The sequence below is a fragment of the Thermothelomyces thermophilus genome, chromosome 2 (assembly GCF_000226095.1).
Source record: "Thermothelomyces thermophilus ATCC 42464 chromosome 2, complete sequence".
Taxonomy (NCBI): domain Eukaryota; kingdom Fungi; phylum Ascomycota; class Sordariomycetes; order Sordariales; family Chaetomiaceae; genus Thermothelomyces; species Thermothelomyces thermophilus.
This window is the reverse complement of record NC_016473.1, coordinates 1,457,279-1,476,351: the sequence shown is the minus strand read 5'-3', so window position 1 is coordinate 1,476,351 and position 19,073 is coordinate 1,457,279. Positions and strand designations below refer to the sequence as shown.

Below are 19,073 nucleotides of genomic sequence, written 5' to 3'. Positions count from 1 at the left end.
CTTACCAAGCTCCGAAAAAGACACGAATCACCAACGGTGCTTCGTGGGAGCTTGCCTTCCATTGAACCGGTTGTTGGGCCGTTCTGCTTCACCCTTTTCCCCCAACAACACTCCTACCATGCTTTCCTGATCGGTCGAGTTTTCAGTTGGGAGATTCGAAAACTTGTTCTCTTCCCAAAGTTTCCCTCTTGGACACCACCCTAACATGTCGTCGGAAATCATGGACGCCTACTGGGCGGCGCCGCCAATGGCCCGTACCCTTGCGACCGCGATCCTCGTCACGTCGATCTCGGTGCACTTCGGCTTCGTGTCGTTCGTGTGGTTTTACTTCACTGAGGACCGGCTCCTGCGCTTCCCGCCTGAAATATGGCGGTTGGCCACGACCTTCTTCCTCAGCCGGCCGAAGCTCGGAATCATCATGGACCCCTACTTCGGTATGGGCGCTCCTGCAAATCTTCTGGCGACGAGTGTTGTCTGACTTTTGCGAAACCAGCCTTCCAGTACCTCAGGGACCTAGAGGTGGCGAACTCTAGATTTCCCAGAAAGGAGGACGTCCTCTGGTATCTGATAACGGTTGGAGGCTTCATCATCGTAGGTTCCTCTCATTTTTTTTTTCTTTTCTGGCAAACACACAAAACAACGCCAACACGACGCCTCGTATATCTGCCCGCATGGTGCTATTTCTCCCAACCATTGCGGTTCCTGGAAACGAGGAAGATTGCCACCGTATGTCGACCGACCCGACATTCGCAAATACCCCAGGGTCGGTCGAGGTGCGGGCATGGTGGGATGTCTTATGGATGACTCGCGAGACGCCCTCCGTTCTCTCGGGTGGTTTTTTTGCTCCCTACATTTCAACGTCGAGCTTCCGGGGGGGGGGGGGGGGCGGGGTTTACTTTGTGCGCTTCCTGCCTCGGCAGTGGAATCCGAAGAAAGCTAACCGAAACAACACAACAGTTCCTCAACCGAACTTTTCTCGGCGGGGGGTTCTTCCTTGATGCACTCATCATGGCATTGGCCTATACTGCCACACAGGACCAGCGGGGGATCCGGAGCAACTTCTTCTTTTTTACGGTGCCGGCGCAGGCCATCCCATATTGCATGCTCGTCTCGTCGCTGCTCATGAGCCCCGCGGCGATTCCACTCCAAATCACAGGCATCGTAGCGGCTCACCTCTACGACTTCCTTTCGCGCCTGTGGCCCGAGTTTGGAGGCGGTAGGAACATTCTGGCGACGCCGAGGTTTGTCTCATATCTAGTTCAAACGCCCAGAGTGTTGAAGCGTGACTACGGCACGGCAATCCGCCAGCCCAACGCTCCGACGGCGGGCAGCAGCACGGGTGCGTCGACTGGCTCGGTGCTCCCAGACTCGTGGAAGACGAGAGGTGCTGGGCACCGCCTGGGTGGCAACTAGGATCAGTGTATTTACGAGTTTGTAATCTACAGTAACAATGGTATCATGATGATTTGGGACTCTGTTTGCGTCCTCGTGTACGGAGTACTGTGTTGAACATGACCTGAATTGGCGAACTGACAATACAAGCTGGGCTAGCCAGCATGTCTGGTATATCCATCAGCCGGTCCAGTCGGAATCCACACAGCATCTGTCAACTCCAGAGCAAAGCCAGTCTGAAACAAAGTGAAGCCGACCGGTGTTCCGAGACGGTCCTCGGAAGCAACAAAGACGCCAAACGCCCACACCGACCAGCCTGATAATCAACCAAACCAACTCACCGGAACCCGTGCCATATCTGTATTCCCATCCCGAATAACCACAACCTTTGCGGTTTGTTTTTCCACCAACAACCCCCCCAAAAAAAGAAAAGAGAGCGTAAACGTTTCAAACTCGGGGGGAAAGTGGAAAAGGTCACCAGATGTCGCTCCCTCTCCCGATCTCGACCTCGGTATAGTGCCGGTTGCTGCCATAACCGCCGCTACCCCTGTCCGACTTCTTCCTGCCGTGCTTCTTCTTGCCATTGCCATTGCCCCTGCCCCTGCCCCTGCCCCTGCCAGAATTGCTACCGCTGCCGCTGCCGCTGCCGCTGCCGCCGCCGCCGCCGCCGGCCAGGGCGATCCGGCTGCGGAAGGTCCGCCGGCCATCGCCGGGCGGGGACGCATGCGAGTGCCACTGCTCCTCGCCCTCGCCGTCCCAGATGTCCGCCGCGACCTCCTCGCGGCGCCAGCCCGACCTGGAAGCAGCAGCAGCAGCAGGAGGAACAGCCGGAGGAGGAGGCGGGCCGATCGGGGGGTGGGAGAACTGGGGGAAGGCGAGCGGGCCCGAGATGGTGGCGTGCTCCTTGCCGAGCAGCGGCCGCTCTCTCCTGCTGCGGTTCTGCGCCGTGCCCTCGGCCAGGTTGAGCCGCGGCGGGGTGTAGGCGCGGGGCTTGCGCCTCGCGGGCAGGGGCTGGAGCCCGTTGGGTAAGGGAAACTGCTGCTGCTGCTGCTGCTGTTGGTGGTTATTGTGGTCGCTGCTGCTTCCGTCGGTAGGGGAGACGGAGCGGGGCGGCGCAGGCCGGATGGCCGGGCCGGAGGAGGAGGAGGCAGCATCGGACTCCTCGGGTGGGCTGTCCTGGGACTGGGCTTGGGGCCCGGCTTGGGCGGCGGCCGCAAGGTAAGCCCCGATCATGCTGTCGTCCGGCTGGATCTTGCTGGAGTGAGAGATGGAGGGCGGGTATGGCGGGCTTAGGCTCAGGAAGGGTGGCGGAGGAGAGGTGGTTGACACGGAGCGGTTGCTCGGAGTTGAAGAGCCCCTGACCAAAGCACGGGGGATATAAGCCGGGTGGGTGGGCATGGCGCTGGCGGCGTCGGAGGTGCTTTGCGGGGAGAGAATGTAGGAGGCCTGCTCGGGAGAGTATATGTACGAGGAGCCCTCGTGGTGTTGCGGGTTATCGATCTTGTAGTCCATGGTGTATGTGACGACGGGGGCCATGGCACGCCGTGGCATCGTGTCGTCGAAGCTGTCCGAGTCGGAGTAGTCCTCCCGTGCGTACCGTCGCTGACGGCGAAAGTAGACGATGAACAGGCTGGTCGCACCCAAGAAGAGGGCACCGGCGCCGCAAGCAATGCCGGCGATGGCGCCGGTTGTGAGGGGCGCGCTGCCGGCCTCCCCATCCCGGGGAAGGACTCGCATGCCAGCCAAAGTCATCTTGGGAAGGGCGGCGGACTCCCGTCCAAGAGGCTCTATGACGGGCGCTCTTCTGGCTATCCGAGCCCAGCTTGGCTCGGATATCGTGACACGGGTGGTGCCAGGCACCACGATAGATCGCTACGAAACCCGAAAGCAACGAACATGGGAAACCCGAGAGAGAGGATGGGGGCCGTTGGACTGGTAGTAATAAGAGCGCGAGAAGAACGGAAGGAATTACAGCCACGCGGCCCGGCTTTGGGACCAGCTCCCGATGTGTGTATGTAGTGTACCTAATCCGTACAGTGCACTCAGCAGTGTGTGCGCATATGCAGTTGGTTCTGCTTGCCACCGGCTGCGGCCCTGGTTGCACAGTACGTATGTATGTAGTCCGTACATACATACATAGTGTACAGGGCCAGACCAGGCCACCAACTCGGTTCCGTCCGGAGCTTCGAACCACCGACATATCGGATCTCTGTTTTATTCTTCCCAGGTCGTCCAAAGGACGAGCCAAAGCCGGGAATGTGTTCTATTAGAAGCTGTAGAAAGCGGTTAGAACTGAGAAATGACAGGATTGCAATCGGGGGATCCAGTTAGTCGCTCAAGCTGATTCTTTCTGATCCATCGATAATTATCAAACCTCTGCTTTTCTCATCCTCCGCTCACTCAACACACACCACTGCGCAGTAAGGCCCTCAGCTGCGGCTGTCGCGCGCAAATGCTGGTCGCACTGGGCTGTCTGCATTGGCAGCCTTGGGCCCTCCCGGAGGCCATCGGGAAGCCCTTGTGCACACCAGCAAGGCGGCGCGGGACCGCCGTCGTCGCCAATCAGATGTCGCAGACAAACGCGACGAGATGCGGACAAAGCAAACACGGGATTCAAGATGGTGGGCGGGACGGGTTGACAGTGATGGGCGGCCAATGGCAACGCGCCGCTGTTTCGTTTGGCGGGCGCGTAAACTGCATGAGTGGACCCGGCGGAAAGACCCGAGCGGTTCTCTCAATGGCCAGACAAGCGAAGGCTTGGTGATCGGCGCAGATCCTCTCTAGACCCCTGAGCCAATCAAGCATCCCTAACTTGGCCACTACTCCGTAGGGCAAACAAGCACCACAAGCTTCGCCTACCAGGCACTCTACTACTATAGTAGAGTAGGCTGTTTATGCTCCGCTTTTGCCTCTAGCGTTTCCAACGGCTGAAGGATCCTCTCACGCTTTGGGCTGTGTACTGTGTAGTGAACGCAGTGGCCACATTCCACTTTTGCTGCCGTAGCTGCTTCCAGCCATTCAACCCTTCCCGACAACCGCCAGGAAGGAGTGTACGGATTAGTTACTCCGTACTCCGTACCATTGCTTGGCTTCCTCAAGTCAGATTGCTCAAGTCAGATTGCAGGAAGCGTGCTGGTCTGGGGAAAGCCCGTGCTATTTCCGCGCCGGTGGGGCTTCTGCTACTTGTCCACCAGAGCATGTGCAAACTCCTTCCACTTTCGATCTCGACTTCGCCGCTACCGCCCCCGGTTCTTGCCAAGCCGCCATCGATCTCAAAGGCAGCAGGCACTCTCAGTCGTGACTGGGCAGGCAATTAACACGGTGCATTGAGGAGGGTGCCGTCCGGCGCTAAGTACCATTCTGTCGGGAACTCCCTTCCCGTGCTCCCCGCTCCGACGAAAACCAAGCTTTGCCGAGCGGTCGCCGTCGCCCGGCTTGCCTGTTTGCGTCCTAGGTATCTCGAATTCCCATTCCGCTTCTCTCTCTTTGGGGGGGTTGTCGGACAATTTGATTCTCCCTCAAACAACCCGTTCCATCTGTTGAACGGTCCGGCTTTGCTGTAGCTACAGGGCATGTAGTTTTCGGCCGTATACCGGATAATCACGTACCACGATTTCAGAGAAGACGTTGCCGACACCGCTGCGTCTTGTGCCAGTCGAGCTGCGTTGTGCGGCATCCCCACGGCTTCGCCCCAGTCCCTGTCCTCTGGCCTCCTCCCGGGACAAGCAGCACAGCCGCTGGGCCGCTGGCGATGAGTCTCAGGGCGAGAGGCCCGATCATGACTTTTGGACTGCCTTAAGTGGTTGATCGACACCACGCGGATGTCGGACGGATAGCCTTGGGGTCCTGTTTACTGTGCAGGATGCCGAACGGCTTGGGTCCCTACTACATAGTAGACACTTCCACATCGAGTCCCCTTTGGGATGGCCACAACCGCAAGGCAACCCGCGGCTGGGCATCGGGTACCTGCAGTCGTCACCCAAGATGTTAGGTGATATGGAGCGTGTTGAATGGATCTGGATGGCAACAGGGGAGACTTCACCGGGGACCCGGTGTCATCTTCCCTCAACCGCGAGACCTGAAATCGTTGGTAATACCAGAACTTCGCCTTTTCCGAGGCTGAGTTACTGGTGCACTCTCAATCTGACTATGGCATTTGACTTGACCTTCGTTGTGGAACCTAGCGAAGCCACTGCTCCCGGCTAGGGCTCAACCTGGTTGGTAGTCACGAAGTCAGGTCCTGCCAGTGCCATGTTCGGACCAAGTGCTACTCCATGCATGGCCGACGGCATCCGTAACATTAGATTACAGACTCGAATCCTGTCCTCTCACAAAACATAAAAAACCGACTGAAGAGTAGCGGCTGTACAAGGGCGCTACCCGAGTAGTTACCCAGCCAAGACGTATGGTTGCCCACCGTTTGGCAATATCTCACAGCTTCGGTTAATGCAGGCCACCCGAACCGGATCTAGATAACGCACACGCCAGAGCTTACTTATATCCTTGCATTCCTCTGTGTCCAGCTCTATGTTCCACCCGTCGGTGCGAGATATGGTCATGAGCACGCACAAGTCGCCCGTCGGTAGCATCTGCCCGCCGGCAGGATGCTGAACAAGTTCGGCCCCGTTAAGTATAAGTTTCGTCACGTCCCATGTCTCAAAGAATAAGCAGCCGTAACGTAGGTGCCTCACCTCCAGCGGACAGTGCGACAGGCTACCGCTTCTTCCCACTACGGACTCGAGAACTCTATTATCAATCGAAGTGCCTCCATATGCTTTAACTGCATTACTGGTTGCCAGCCATTGCAACTCCCCTCGCCATGCGTCTCTTCCCGCTCCTCCTTCCCCTGGCCTCGGCTGAAGCCCTCGTGTCGTGGACCATTTCCTCTCTCGCGTGCCGTAAGTCCGTAACCACACACCCCTGTTCCGTTCCCCTCCCTGAATTGAACAATAACTAACCGACTCCCTCTTTCCTACCTCTCTCTTTGTCCTCCAGAGTCTGCTGCCGCCACCTACACGCCCTGCACTTACACCCTTGCCCTCGACATCTCCCCACCCGACCGCGACGCCCCCCGCATCTGCACCATTACCATCACGTCGTTCTTGGACGACGGCGAAGGCGCCTCCCTCACGCTGGTGCCGGCCGACACTGCCCGGAACCTGTGCGCCTTCTTTGGTTATACGGATGCCGGGCGGGTGGGGTCGTCCGGGGCAGCGGCGGAGTCCAGGAGTGAGGCTGGCTTCACGGCTGGGAGCCTCCCCGGCTCTTCGCCCCCTGATGACAGCGGTGAAAAAGAGTATGATGACGGGAGAATGCGGGCGAAGAGCGGGAGAAGGATGGCAACGGATACGAAGAGAGGGCTCAACACGGGGTCCGAGGAGAGGAAGGAGTGGCAGGTGAAAGGGCTGACACGGTGTAAGTTTCGTTCGTTGTCCCCCCCTTTTCTGAGCGTTGGCGAGTACCTACCTTACCTGCCAGGTAGGTACCCAGGTATGTACAGAACAACTTATGTGTGACTGACAACCGTACTGTTCCCGATGTGGCTGCCAACACCACGCAATGGCAATTCTCTATCGTCGACAGCGAGGGCTCGGAAACGCCGTGCTCGCCCAAGGCGCCCACCAGCGACCCCGTGGGCAGCTTCTACGGCATCCCCTGCAGCTCAGACGACGACCCTGGATTCAAGGCGTCGTGGGGGTACAACAGCGACACCGACAGTGCGGTCATGACGATTTGCTAGTAAGTAGTATCACGCCATCCACGCCTCGGTAAAAAGAAGGGGGGCAGAGGGGCGGCAATAAGAGAATAATGAAAGAGAAGAAGAGTGAGAAGTATTCAAGCAGAGAGCGTTCTCTAACATGACACCAGCGCTCCCAACGGCACAGACGCTTGGTTCGGCTTCGAACAAGTTTCCAAAAACCAGTGGCTCGGGGATTCGAAGAAGGAACCTGTCTATTTCACGGGCTGTGCGTGAAGCGCGTCTCCCGTCAGCTCTCTGCTGGATCTGCCCATCTGGCCTGTCTCTTCCCGGTTTTGCAACAGTGAAGACGGCCTGACAACGAGCCTGCGCTATTTTCCACAGATGGTGTGCCTGGGTTGTGTCTGGGTAGGTAAGCACCGAATACTGAGGACCAAGGAATGTTGCGAAAAGAGAAAGATCAATCGGATCCGATAATGGGTTCCCGTTTGATCGATTATGTCAGCTCGCGAGAATCAATCAGACTCTCTGGTGCCCTGCCCAAGGTAGATGTCGAGGTACTGAGATGCTTAGGGAAGCTCGCCAGATAATTCCCTCGGGCGGCGACTTGAACAAGGGAAGAGGATGGCATTCTATGGGTTTCATGGTACGGAGTAGTTATCGTCTGGTGGGGCCCACATGCGTTGGGATTGCGTTGTTGCCGGTTTCCAATGGGTCGATCCGCCTGATGTGGTAAGGTACAGTACCTTCCCGTGTTGGGCATCCTTCTCACATTCGCTGCGTGCTAATTCTAACAGCGACTTTCCTTGTCTTTGAAACTCCGCCGCAGAATTGTGTCAGTGCCCGTAGGATGGGATCGTGAACGACGCGTCTCGTTTCGTATATTTCGTATATTTCGAATTGATAGCTGACGAGAGTATCCAGAGATTAAACTTTTTTTTCTTCATTTTCCTGCTCTGTTTTCTCGCTTTGTCAACTTGGAACTTTGGGAGATCGATCACATATATCTCTTTACCCCTCACACTCTTCCTCACATTTGACCCGCACGTTGTGTCATTCCAGAATTTGACATCATGAGAATCGGGTGCCTACAATTCGCGCCAAAGGTAGGCGACGTAACCAACAACATCGCGCAAGCCGAGGCCGTCCTCTCGAGTGCGGATCAGGATGAGCTGAAGAATCTGGACCTTCTCGTCCTCCCCGAGATGGCCTTCAGCGGTATGAGCCACCCTCCCGGTCCATCTTGACTGGTTTCTAACTCCATCTCCTTCCCCTCCTCTCAGGATACAATTTCAGGTCCCAAGAACACATTGCGCCCTACCTTGAGCCTGCGGGAGCCGGCCCTAGCTCGCAGTGGGCGCGCACGGCTGCACGCAAGTACAAGTGCACCGTTGCCGTTGGCTATCCAGAAAAGGTAGAGACCACGGGGCAAGAGCCGGAAAACTATAACTCGCTCATTGTCGTCGATCGCGATGGCGAGACGCTGGCAAACTATAGCAAGTCGTTCCTCTACTACACGGACGCCACCTGGGCCCGCGAAGGCCGGGGCTTCTACGGGGGGAAGCTGGGCGACTTGGGCCAAACCGCCATGGGGATATGTACGTGAAAAAGAAGACAACCCGGGCCTCCCGAATCGGATCGTCACCTGCTGACAGTCTAGGCATGGATATCAAGTAAGATGGCAGGGCGTTGGTCGTGTTGCGAGTACCCACCCCGAGCTGACAGCCGAGCCAGTCCCTACAAGTTCGAGGCCCCCTGGGACGCCTACGAATTTGCCTTCCACATCCTTCGCGTGCGAGCGAACCTGGTCATCCTGTCCACCGCGTGGTTGACCAACGACGAGCGCACCGGCTTTCTGGCCTGCCCGGACGCGCCCGACCTGTACACGCTCACCTACTGGGCCCAGAGGCTCGAGCCCGTCATCCGGACGGGGGCCTCCGAGGAGACCGTCGTGGTGTTCGCCAACCGGTCCGGCGTCGAGGATGAAGCCACGTACGCCGGCACCAGCACCGTCCTCGGCATCAGGGACGGCCAGGTGTCCGTGTACGGCATCCTCGGGCGCGGCGTGGAGGAGCTGCTGGTGGTCGACACGGACAAACCGCCGCTCGGGAGACTCGTATATCGTCCGGCGGTTCCCGGCGACGGCTCGCCGTCCCCCCGGCGTTCGGCCCCGGAGGAGGACACGAGAGACGGGAGGCGGCCGCCGGGAGACGCCGGGTCAGGGCCGGGGCCGGGGTCGGGCCCGCGGCCCGCGCCCGGCTACGCGGACTCCCCGACTCTTCCACCGGGACCCGCGCCTTCCGCCAGAACCCAGACCAGCGCCCTCCCAACAACAGCAAGCCGCCGCCGACTAACAGCCGCGAAAGCCGCCGGTGCCGAACACAAGCCGGCCGGCAGCACCCACCCCCGACCGAAACTCACCCTCCAAACCGACCTCCCCCGGCTCCGCACACCACCGGCCGCCTCGGCGGAGCTGGACCCGACCGGACACGGCCCGTCAGCCTCCCACTGCCGTCGGCGATCGCCATTTTCGTCGACGACGCCTGCTGCACGCCCGACAACGCCGCCATCCCGCAGCCGGGCGTTCCGACATGGCGGCGGCGGCGGCCCGCGGTGCCGTCTTCTCCCTGCGGCAGCGCGGTGATACGGGTCGCCGCGAGCCCGAGCGTCCTCGCCGGTTGGGGGCAGATGGTCTGCGTGTAGGGAACGGGCGAGGCAAGGTTGTTTAAGTTTTGGGGATCGGAGCGGGACGGGTGTGGTTTGATTCGTTGATCTATCTGCTGGGGTGGCGGTCGGAGACAGGTTTCTTTTCTTTTTTTTTTTTTTTTTTGTTTTTGGGAAACGCCGGACATGGATTGCATAGGCTAGCGGTCATGTTGTGTACAATGGCATTGTAAAGAATTGCGTTTGGAAGGGACGGAGGAGCAGGGCGTATCAAGGAGGATAATAAGCGAGTAAATAGGGCATCATCAAGGCATGTAAGGACGTGACAGGACCTGGAAAGCTGGACATTTGACAAGCCTTCTGCCATTATGTGCTGCTATGTCTTCTGATGATGATTCCCGGCGGAGTTGGTCAACCAGGTCGAGGTGAAAGGAGGATAACGCTTCGCATTCCGGAGCAAAGTCAAAAGGAACACTCCAAAAGAGGAAAAAAGAAAAGGCAAAGTTAGCGAGCACTCGTTTCGATCGAGTGACCTCCGGGTTATGAGCCCGGCGCGCTTCCGCTGCGCCAGCTCGCTATTTTAGCTTGCCGAGTTGTGAGCGAGAGATGGCTGGGATTCCTAGGCTTGATATGGGTTTGAAGATTTTGTCAAGAGTCTCGGAAGATGCAGCTCGCTGCGGACTACGGGGCAGGTCGTGTAGTGGAGCCAGCTGAGTCCGTTCTCCACTGCTTTTGTATGTACATACTGCGACATTACGCGATACGGCCTCGTGCCGCGCTGTATTGCTCCCAATAATAAAGTTTTCGAGAAGCAACAAAGAAGGACATGGTCATCATGTGTGTATTCCAGCCCCCAAGTTCTCATCAATGGCTTGCTCTTCCCAGCCGCCGCGACGCAAACGCAAAACGCCCAAAACAACTTAGCCCGGTTCTATGCTCCAACCTCGTACATTCATATGCATCGTCCTGAAAATACCCATCCCTTTCCTGCCCATCGTAACTGTGATTAAAAGTTGACTACCCGTAACGCGAGGACAGCGAAAGTAAATCCTCCGGTCACCAACCCCCCCCCCTCCCCCGGGGCTCCCCCTCCCCCAAACACACACACTACCAGAATACCGCCTGCTGCAGAGCAGGCGACCTCCATCGCCCCCCTGACCTCCGCGACCCCGACTCCGGACCGAGATCCGGGCCGTACCACGACCGACCCGACCGCGGCTTCCTCCCGGCGTCACGCGCGGGCGTGTGCTCGCCCGGCGGTGGCGGCGGCAGCGGCGGGGGGACGGCCTCTCTGGTCTTTAATGCTTCACTGTTCCTACCTCTGCTGCTGCCGCTGCTGCCGCCGCCGCTGCCGCCGTCGCCGCTGCGGAAGTCAGAAGTCGGGCCGGCGTTTGGCGCACTGTCTGGGACGAGGACGGTAGTAAGGGTGGGACGGGAGAAGTTCCTTTGTCGCCCTCTTTGTCGTTCTTGGTCTTGGCCCCCGGAGTGGTGCTTTGCTTGTTTCTGTTGATCTTGAGGAGGGGAAAGCGGAAGAGGGGAAGCAGGAGGGCGAGGAGGAGGAGAGGCAGGTTGGTGTTCACGTTGTGCTTGCCCCTGCCATTGCCCCGAGCTCGAGGAAAGAGTATGCTGCTGCTGCTGCTGCTGCTGCGATGGTGGCCTCGCCGTCGCGGATACCTTTGGAGGTTGCGGAAACAGCGAGAATACCGGCTGGAGCTGCGGATCGCTCCGCGGATTGTGCTGCGCAGAGCGCTTGGGCCCCGTCGAGGGCGTTGTCGTCTTCCGCTGCACCGGAGGTGCGGGGAGCGGGACCGATGGTGGCGGCACATTGACCCACGGCTCGCCGACCGGGTTTAGATAAGTGATTGGTTTTGCGCCTCCGACCTCTTTTCTCATCGGAACGGCTGGTCCTTTCCGGGGTGGGGTTGTTGGCGGTGGGGTGGGAGGTGGTGCTGACGTTTGTTGAAGCGGCGGCATTGCAGGTAACTCGGCGATGAAGGGAATATCTGCCTGTTGATTGCCCCCAAGGCCGCTGTGTTTGTGGGGGCCACGCTCGTGGCCGTAGGAGCGGAGAGCGGCGGCCGTGTCGACGCTTCGTCGGTCTGGCGTGCGGGGTTGTTGGCTCCTTGAGAGATCTGTGTCTTCCCGCATGAATCCTAGATCCAGTAGCGACGGGGTAGAGAGCGACGATGAACTCGAAGGGGAAGATGGCGCTGTGGGCGGCGTTTCTGGTCTGGCAGCCACGCTATGATATGTTTTCGCGTCGTGGCGCATCTTTGCTGCTTGCCTGCGCTTTTTCGCACGGCGGCGGTGAGCAAAGAACAGGAAGACACCGAGGCAAAGAAGGATGCCTGCGCTAATGGTGATGATAACCAGAACAACGACGGGTAGTGGCCGGTCAGAGCGTGGGGGGGTGGGGGGATCGGCAGCTTGCGAAGAGCTCGGGCGAGCCCGATGCCCGGGGTCTGGCGGCTTCGTCGAACAGCAGGGCCCGACGTCCACCGTCAGGACGCTGCTGGTTATTTCAAGGGTAAGCACCGGCCCAAGCATCTGTGTTGGCTCACGCTGCCGAAGACGCAAAGTGGCCCGCGGTCTTGACCTGAACGCCATGCATCATGAACATCCCAGAATCCCGAGGCCGAGGAAAAGGGTTGAATATCTTTTATCCATTTACCGCGAGCATGCCGATATATGACTTATAAGTGCGAGGACAGCGAGCCGAGCCGCATGACGACTGCATTCCAGACACCCAATCGCGCATCCGCGACACCAATGCCTGGCCGCCATCTTCTGGATCATTCTGCCTTGTCTTTTAAGAACGGACTGAGAGGAATGAAGCGTTCCGGGGGGCGGTGCGTGTTGGCCAACGCTACGGACGAAGGAATAAGGCCCACTCCGAATAGGGTGGTACCGCTGACGATCTCGCGGCGCAGAGGGCCAGCAAAGAGGGCCGGTGGGAAAAGGGTGCGCAATCCGGCCGTCTGTGACACCACCCTCCACCCGAAAAAGGAGCTGTTGGCCGCAATTTAGGCGACGACGCGCTTGAAGATAGAGAAAATTTCAAGCCAGATCGAACGGTAACCAGTCCGGATCGAGGCGCATTTGGGATTCTGCATGCTGTGTTGCAAGTTTGCAACACATGGATGCTTTCAAAAGGCCATGGTGGCTATCTGTTCGTTGGCATGTATATACCGACAGGTGAACGAGGGCTGGTGAATGCGTCCGACAATCGCCCCTCTGGAAAAAAAGAACAAAAAGAAAAGGGGCAGGGAGAGGGGGTAACATAGAATAGAAGGCCGGCTGTGCCGCCGAGATCCCTCCTTTCTACAACGAGAGGAGGTCAGAAACGCTATACGACGCTGTCAGGAACGCATGACGTTGGTATGTAACCTTGGGAACAAAGCTAAGTGTTATTCGCGGCTTTGTTAGGCCGGCGGCAATCCCGTATGCTCAACCGGTTGGAAAGCCCTCGAACTGTGGAAGTCGACGGGTCTCGAACGAAGAACGGAACTTCAAGGATGCCGGAAGTGGCTCAACGCGCTTATTTTATCTCGCCCACGGAGCAAGGGAGGGCGCCAGCGCTTATCCCACAGCATGCCGAGGCCTCGTGGCAGCCACGCAGCCCAAGCGACATGCAAGCCACGAACCGAACAACACCGACCGCCCCAAGTACCGTACTGCTCTTGGTCGGGGGTCGGTGAAGTCCTATCTGCGATTGAATAGGCGAGCCAGCTTCGTCGCGTGATCTCTGGCTTCCGCTTTCGAGACTTCGTGCTGAACTTGCCAGTGTCGCTTTGGAAGTGCTTCGTTCTTTCATCAAAGGTTAACCCTGGAGGCATGAAAGTTGGACTCGCTCTGGCCACTCCACTCCGGTCTTGGAGTTGGGGCTGCAGATGACTCGTCCGAACTCTGATTAGAAACAAAGCAATTCAGGTTTGCAGACATGTGATAGGGTGTCTTGTGTAAAGTACGGAGTGTAGGAGATACGAACCGACGAAGATTGGTTCAAACGAAGCCTTCCTGCAAGGGACGCGGGCGTTGGAGCGGGGGAACAGTGCCGCTTCTACTCCGTAGTGTAGAGGAAGTGTGCACCACACCCTACCTCCTGTAGGGATCCACAGCCGCCGGTTCGGTAAGGATTTACTCCGTAGTGTCCGCTGCCCGCTGCAAGGGCCTTATGAAGGGCACTTGCTTTCTTGGGACAACAAGCGGGTTCAGACGATGAAGTGATGGGGTACTTCAACCCTCGAGTAAATAATACATGTCGGCGAAAGGGAGTACGGTTCACAATCTTCGTGTACCGGATGTGGGAGGCCACCCACTGGAGGAACAGCTGGAGGCGAACTCACAACACTTCACGTTGGAAGGTCGAGAAATCTTGGGAGGTCCCGCTGTTCCCTCTCACGTGAACTCAACTACGCTACACAGTCCTGCGTAGTGGGAGCGGAAAGGGTCACCAGTTGTGGCAGCAGCAATCGTGGCTTCCAAAAACAGACCTGCCCAGCCCAGTTCTCGGCGGGGATATCCTTCGCACCCCGCATGGCATCCGGCGAATCAGAGCCGCCAGTTCGAAGTTTGTTTCGACAAGGTGTCCCATCATTGGCTGGCCATTGTTGGCTTGCAGGCCGAATCCACCTGGTCTGTCGGCTGCGCCCGCTCGATTGCAGAATGCAGGGCACACTGACCTCAAAGCTTCACAGCAGTTTACTGTGCAGTTACCCATATACTATACTGTGACCATAGCAAGCGGATATAGGGGCGATGAGGCCAGGGCACTCCAACCCGCGAATCCAGTTCGACACAATCGATTCCTTCACGGTGCTGAAATGCGCCTCCGCAGGACTCGAATTCGTTTAGCGGCAGAGAACTGAAAGGAAACGCAGGTATCTGCTTTTGGTTTCAGATAACCGCTCGCGGTGTCGTCTTTTGTGTCTGAACGGCTGCCTGGAATGGAGCAAGCCTGACGTCTTTTTGTGTTTACCTCTATCTGCTTAGGTGATCCAAAATCCACCAGGTACACAGCGAGATATTTTCACTCTACAGCACCAAGATCTTAACTATTATTCGATATATACGGATTAATTGTACACTCCCCAATATAACTTGACAGGTAGCGACCTGCAGCGGCCTGCAATCACGGCTTCGGACTCGCTCGCAGAGGTAGGGATGTACGGAATATATACGGTAAGTATACATGGGCGTCCATGCGATGTGACAGTCATGCTGGACGGCAGGCAGCCGGGTTACCAGCCGGCACTACCGGCCTCGCTTCGTACCTACACTAGTGCCTTCCGTACTTGCAGCAGGGCGGGCACCCCCGCCCCCTCCCTCTTCTCTCCCAAATCATCTGATGAGCGACAGTTTCTATGTGCCACACAGCTAGACCTGGGCTGCGGCACCGATCTTACCAAAAATAACGAAACCGGTCTTGGTGCACATGTCTGTGCTGCTCCCGTCCCCCGCGCCCTCCGATGGTTTACTCTGTACCCCTTGTCAAATTGTCACCCCTCCAGGATGCCTCTTATCGAACCCTCTCTCCTTTCGGTATTTCATTCGGTCGATGCCACTCGAATCTCTCCGCCCTCGACTCGTCGACGACAAACCATTACGCCATGTGCAGTCTTGTTGGTGTTGAGACCGAAGTAATCTGAGTTCACAGGCTGAACCGAGTAGGAAGGTGATCGATTTGCTTGTCGGCCTTCAAAGGGGCCAGCCAGACATCATGAGGATTGCTTGCTTGCAGTTTAGTCCCCAAGTCGGCGATGTTGACGATAATTTGAACCGCGCCGATGCGGTTCTGGACCGTGTAGACCCGGAGGAACTCGATAGTCTCGATCTACTCGTCCTCCCGGAGCTCGCCTTCACTGGTACGTGATGGACTTTTCATGAAGCGATACTCGCCTACCGTACATAGCCGCGAATGTCTTCGTCCCGTCGTTAACATCTTGCAGGCTACAACTTCAAGTCACTCCAGGACATTGCCCCCTTCCTGGAAGAAGTCGGGTCAGGCATCAGTTCGCTGTGGGCGCAGACGACCGCCCTCAAGCACGACTGCACCGTCGTTGTCGGCTACCCCGAGAAGGTCGACGTCTCGGAAAAGTGGCCGGCATCTCCCGGATGCTACAACTCAGCCGTCATCGTCAATGGCGAGGGCGATACGGTCGGCAACTACAGGAAGTCCTTCCTCTATTACACCGATGAGACCTGGGCTCTAGAGGGCGCAAATGGCTTCTTTGAAGGCGAGATACCCAAGCTCGGAAGTGTCGCGTTGGGTATCTGTACCGATCTCAAGTACGTTTGTTCATGTTCCACTTCGCACCTTTATATCCGCTGACGACGCAGCCCCTACAAACTCGAAGCTCCCTGGGACGCCTTTGAGTTTGGCTTCCACATCTTAAAATCAGAGGCGAACCTTGTAATTATGTCCATGGCCTGGCAGACGCACCACGACCGCAGTGTCTTCAATTTCAACCCGGCCGAACCGGACCTCGAGACACTCGTCTACTGGGTTCAGCGGCTCGAGCCCCTGATCCGTGCCGACACGGAGGAAGAAATCATCGTCGTCTTTTGCAACAGAGCCGGCTCCGAGGAGGAAGTTACATATACGGGTACCAGCGCTGTTATTGGCATCAGGCGAGGCGAGGTTTTTGTCTACGGCGTCCTTGGGCGCGGAGTGGACGAGCTGCTCATTGTCGACACGGACCAGCCGCCCATGAGCAAGCTCACGGATGCCGATGCCGTTGCGGGGGACGAGGAAGCTGTTGCAGAGGAGAAGAAGGCTCCAGACACGGAGATCAAAGGCGGCTTGCCGGCGCCCCCAATTCCGGAAAACCGTCACTCAAGAGAGAGCGAAGTGACTCCGCGTCATCTCGCGAGCCCAGGACTCTCGAGTCCCCGGCAGCCTACCTCTCCCAGGCTGCCTTGGTTGGCACAACCCACTCAGCCTGGAGAGACGCCCACCGACAACCGCTCTCCAACCCGCCTACAGATCCCCACCAGACCGCCGGCCGACGAAGTATACACTGCCATAGACACCGCCTTCACGGACGACAACATCATAATTGACACTCCTGCCATGGCGCATACCCCGGCTTTTGCACGACGGCTGCAGCGCCCCACGTTGACCATCCCGGCGTCGCCTGGATGGCGGTTTCCCAGCAAGCAGAGCCCGTACCCGTGGCAGCACCACGACGGATCCCACTCGTCGGTGTTCGGTGCGGGCGCTACCATGACGCCCATCACGCCGTTCGACGAGGACGGCTGGAGTTCGACGCCGATCGACCAGAAGGCGCCGCCGCAATGGTTCTGGAGACATGAGCCGACACTCTCAGCACTGAAAGAGTCGGCCGTGGAGGAAGAAGAGAAGGAAAACGGGTCAGATTCGCCACAGCATGTTGCCCTTCCCTCAGCTCAGGAAAGGAAACAGGACGCATCTGATGCCAGGACCCATGAATCATCTGACTATCACACAAGAGCTCAACAAGCAGAACCAGAAGAGCGTGTTATGGATTGGAAGACGCAAGAAGGAGGAGAAGATGTAAGAGAAGAAGGACAAGACCCGGCAGAAGAACGCACCGCACTGAAAAATGACTGGGCCGACTTAGCGCATGTGCTCGAAGGGCTCAGAGCGCGGCCCGGTTCGGTCCTAGACGTTAGCTCCTCGCCCGACGACAGGCCCAGCTCGCCCAAGTCGCGTAACGTGTCTCGGTCCTCGAGCCCTTTTCGGTCCCTGGAGCGGTGGGGGCCGAGGTACGGAGGGCAGGAACACGACAACGCCTCCGGCGGTCCCGGCGGGCCAGCAGACGGCGAAGCGGCAAGACCACATCAAGGACCGCGTCAGTGGCAACGGCAGCGGCAGCGGCAGCCGTCCCGCCTGCGTCACGTAGTATCTCGCGACGTCGCGGATGCAGCCAGCTCCCGTGACATGGATGACACCACTCCACCGCTGTCGATCGATCCTGCTGCAGCAGCAGCAGCAGCAGGAGAAGCAAGGGGAGGGGAACGGGGAGGGAAACGAGGAGGAGTAGAAACTGGGACAGACGGCATCCCAATCCAGGACGCCACGACGACGCCCAGTCTGTGCTCCGCGACCTCAGCAACATCGACGTCGACGTTTAGCGACGACGTGGTAGAGCCTCGTGATCCTGTCGTCTTTGTCCGGGACGGCGGGGACAGTACTGGCAGCGATAGCGTCGCCGATGCTGCGGTCCTGCCTCCTGGTTTGGTGGCAGCCGTGGAGGGGGGAGGCAAGGGAGCTGCGGATCCCGGGGCGAATGGGTCGCTTGAGATGGAGGGCGGAAGCGCGGGGCTGGAGATCGGCCGACCAGCAGTCCATGGCTGACGTTGATGGTCTGATTTCGGGAGGATGGATGACGGATGGGCAGACAGATAGATGGTAGGTTGACGGGCGGGAAATAAGGGGTAGGAATATTCGATCGAAGTTGGAACGTCCAAAAGAAAGCCCATGTATCACAAGAGGTAGGGTTCGGTTTCCATTACTTGTGATCTTAACGATGCGACATAGCCATACGTAGATTGTTTTTTTGGTCTTCTTTACGAGCCACTACTACTTAGTTCGTGATATCACCTCTGTGACCATAGCTTTGCACATGTAATGCTGTTTTTCGGGGTGTGAGTTTGCGGCCAAAGGGAGAGGAGGGAAGGGGAAGGTTGGTAGGCTAGTAGGTCGTGTGCTCTATTTACACTCAACACCTCGTTATTAGTGTTTCTCCACACACTGTGAGTGAGCGGAAAAAGAGAATGTAGAAGTCGCCAGACCTGATGGCAGAGCACTCAAACATGATGATACAATTATGCATGACTGACTGCAAGCGAACTGCGCCTCAAGATGCAGTCGGCAAGGCGCCTGGAGGTCTTAGACGACTGGTAATACTGTCAAACCACCACGGCTGTAAAAAATGGCGAAGGTTATTTTGGGGCATCTGAATCACGGTATGGGTCAGTGGTTGTTTTACTGATTCCTATACTCATGTACTGCGCGCAGCAGGCACAGGCGGCAGTGTTTGTGGCTTTGTTCTAAGTCGTGCGGCAGGATATTTTTCAGGCAGGAAGGCGATGCAACAGATCAAGATGGGCAAAGAGCACGTAAGAAATCCCATTTCTCGGCTGCCCCTCTCCCTCTCTGCCTACACCTGTACCAGACCGTACCTTCTCTTGACCGTCCAAAATATCGATTATGGTAGTTGCGAGTCTTGGGAAGTGCAGGAATGGTATCTAGTTCTTCCCGCAACCCTTTCCGCAACACAGACACACAACAAGCTGCAACTGCCCCCAGCTTGAGAGAAAATTTTGAGGAGATGAA

At 57.7% G+C, this 19,073-nt stretch overlaps 7 protein-coding genes and 1 non-coding gene across 8 annotated transcripts; 4 read left to right on the top strand and 4 right to left on the bottom strand.

The window, feature by feature from the left end:
- The first annotated feature begins 9 nt into the window (after positions 1-9).
- MYCTH_2300690 (uncharacterized protein) lies at positions 10-1,640 on the top strand. Its single transcript, XM_003661329.1, has 3 exons — positions 10-434; positions 494-591; positions 958-1,640. The coding sequence occupies exons 1-3, from the start codon at positions 206-208 to the stop codon at positions 1,411-1,413; spliced, it is 783 nt and encodes a 260-aa protein (XP_003661377.1). The 5' UTR covers positions 10-205; the 3' UTR covers positions 1,414-1,640.
- A 226-nt stretch (positions 1,641-1,866) lies between these two features.
- On the bottom strand, positions 1,867-3,361 carry MYCTH_107095 (uncharacterized protein; the record flags this gene model as incomplete). Its single annotated transcript, XM_003661328.1, has 1 exon — positions 1,867-3,361. The coding sequence occupies exon 1, from the start codon at positions 3,142-3,144 to the stop codon at positions 1,867-1,869; it is 1,278 nt and encodes a 425-aa protein (XP_003661376.1). The 5' UTR covers positions 3,145-3,361.
- A 1,496-nt stretch (positions 3,362-4,857) lies between these two features.
- Positions 4,858-5,382, bottom strand: MYCTH_2300688 (uncharacterized protein). The gene has a single exon (XM_003661327.1). The coding sequence runs from the start codon at positions 5,170-5,172 to the stop codon at positions 5,008-5,010; it is 165 nt and encodes a 54-aa protein (XP_003661375.1). The 5' UTR covers positions 5,173-5,382; the 3' UTR covers positions 4,858-5,007.
- An 829-nt stretch (positions 5,383-6,211) lies between these two features.
- On the top strand, positions 6,212-7,366 carry MYCTH_93131 (uncharacterized protein; the record flags this gene model as incomplete). Its single annotated transcript, XM_003661326.1, is given in 5 exon segments — positions 6,212-6,290; positions 6,388-6,810; positions 6,825-6,827; positions 7,005-7,131; positions 7,261-7,366. 5 exon segments carry the CDS (start codon positions 6,212-6,214, stop codon positions 7,364-7,366), a joined length of 738 nt encoding a protein of 245 aa, XP_003661374.1.
- A 797-nt stretch (positions 7,367-8,163) lies between these two features.
- On the top strand, positions 8,164-10,113 carry MYCTH_2090061 (uncharacterized protein; the record flags this gene model as incomplete). Its single annotated transcript, XM_003661325.1, has 4 exons — positions 8,164-8,308; positions 8,524-8,692; positions 8,825-9,241; positions 9,398-10,113. 4 exons carry the CDS (start codon positions 8,164-8,166, stop codon positions 9,732-9,734), a joined length of 1,068 nt encoding a protein of 355 aa, XP_003661373.1. The 3' UTR covers positions 9,735-10,113.
- Positions 10,114-10,259: 146 nt separating this feature from the next.
- MYCTH_t57 lies at positions 10,260-10,331 on the bottom strand. Its single transcript has one exon. It is a non-coding gene; the product is annotated as a tRNA-Met (tRNA).
- A 1,247-nt stretch (positions 10,332-11,578) lies between these two features.
- Positions 11,579-12,025, bottom strand: MYCTH_2032303 (uncharacterized protein; the record flags this gene model as incomplete). The annotated part of the gene is made up of 1 exon (XM_003661324.1): positions 11,579-12,025. A coding segment is annotated over one exon (447 nt), but the record flags the coding sequence as incomplete, so codon positions are not given.
- A 3,086-nt stretch (positions 12,026-15,111) lies between these two features.
- MYCTH_2300684 (uncharacterized protein) lies at positions 15,112-18,485 on the top strand. The gene is made up of 3 exons (XM_003661323.1): positions 15,112-15,618; positions 15,703-16,042; positions 16,094-18,485. The coding sequence occupies exons 1-3, from the start codon at positions 15,474-15,476 to the stop codon at positions 18,090-18,092; spliced, it is 2,484 nt and encodes an 827-aa protein (XP_003661371.1). The 5' UTR covers positions 15,112-15,473; the 3' UTR covers positions 18,093-18,485.
- Positions 18,486-19,073: the final 588 nt, after the last annotated feature.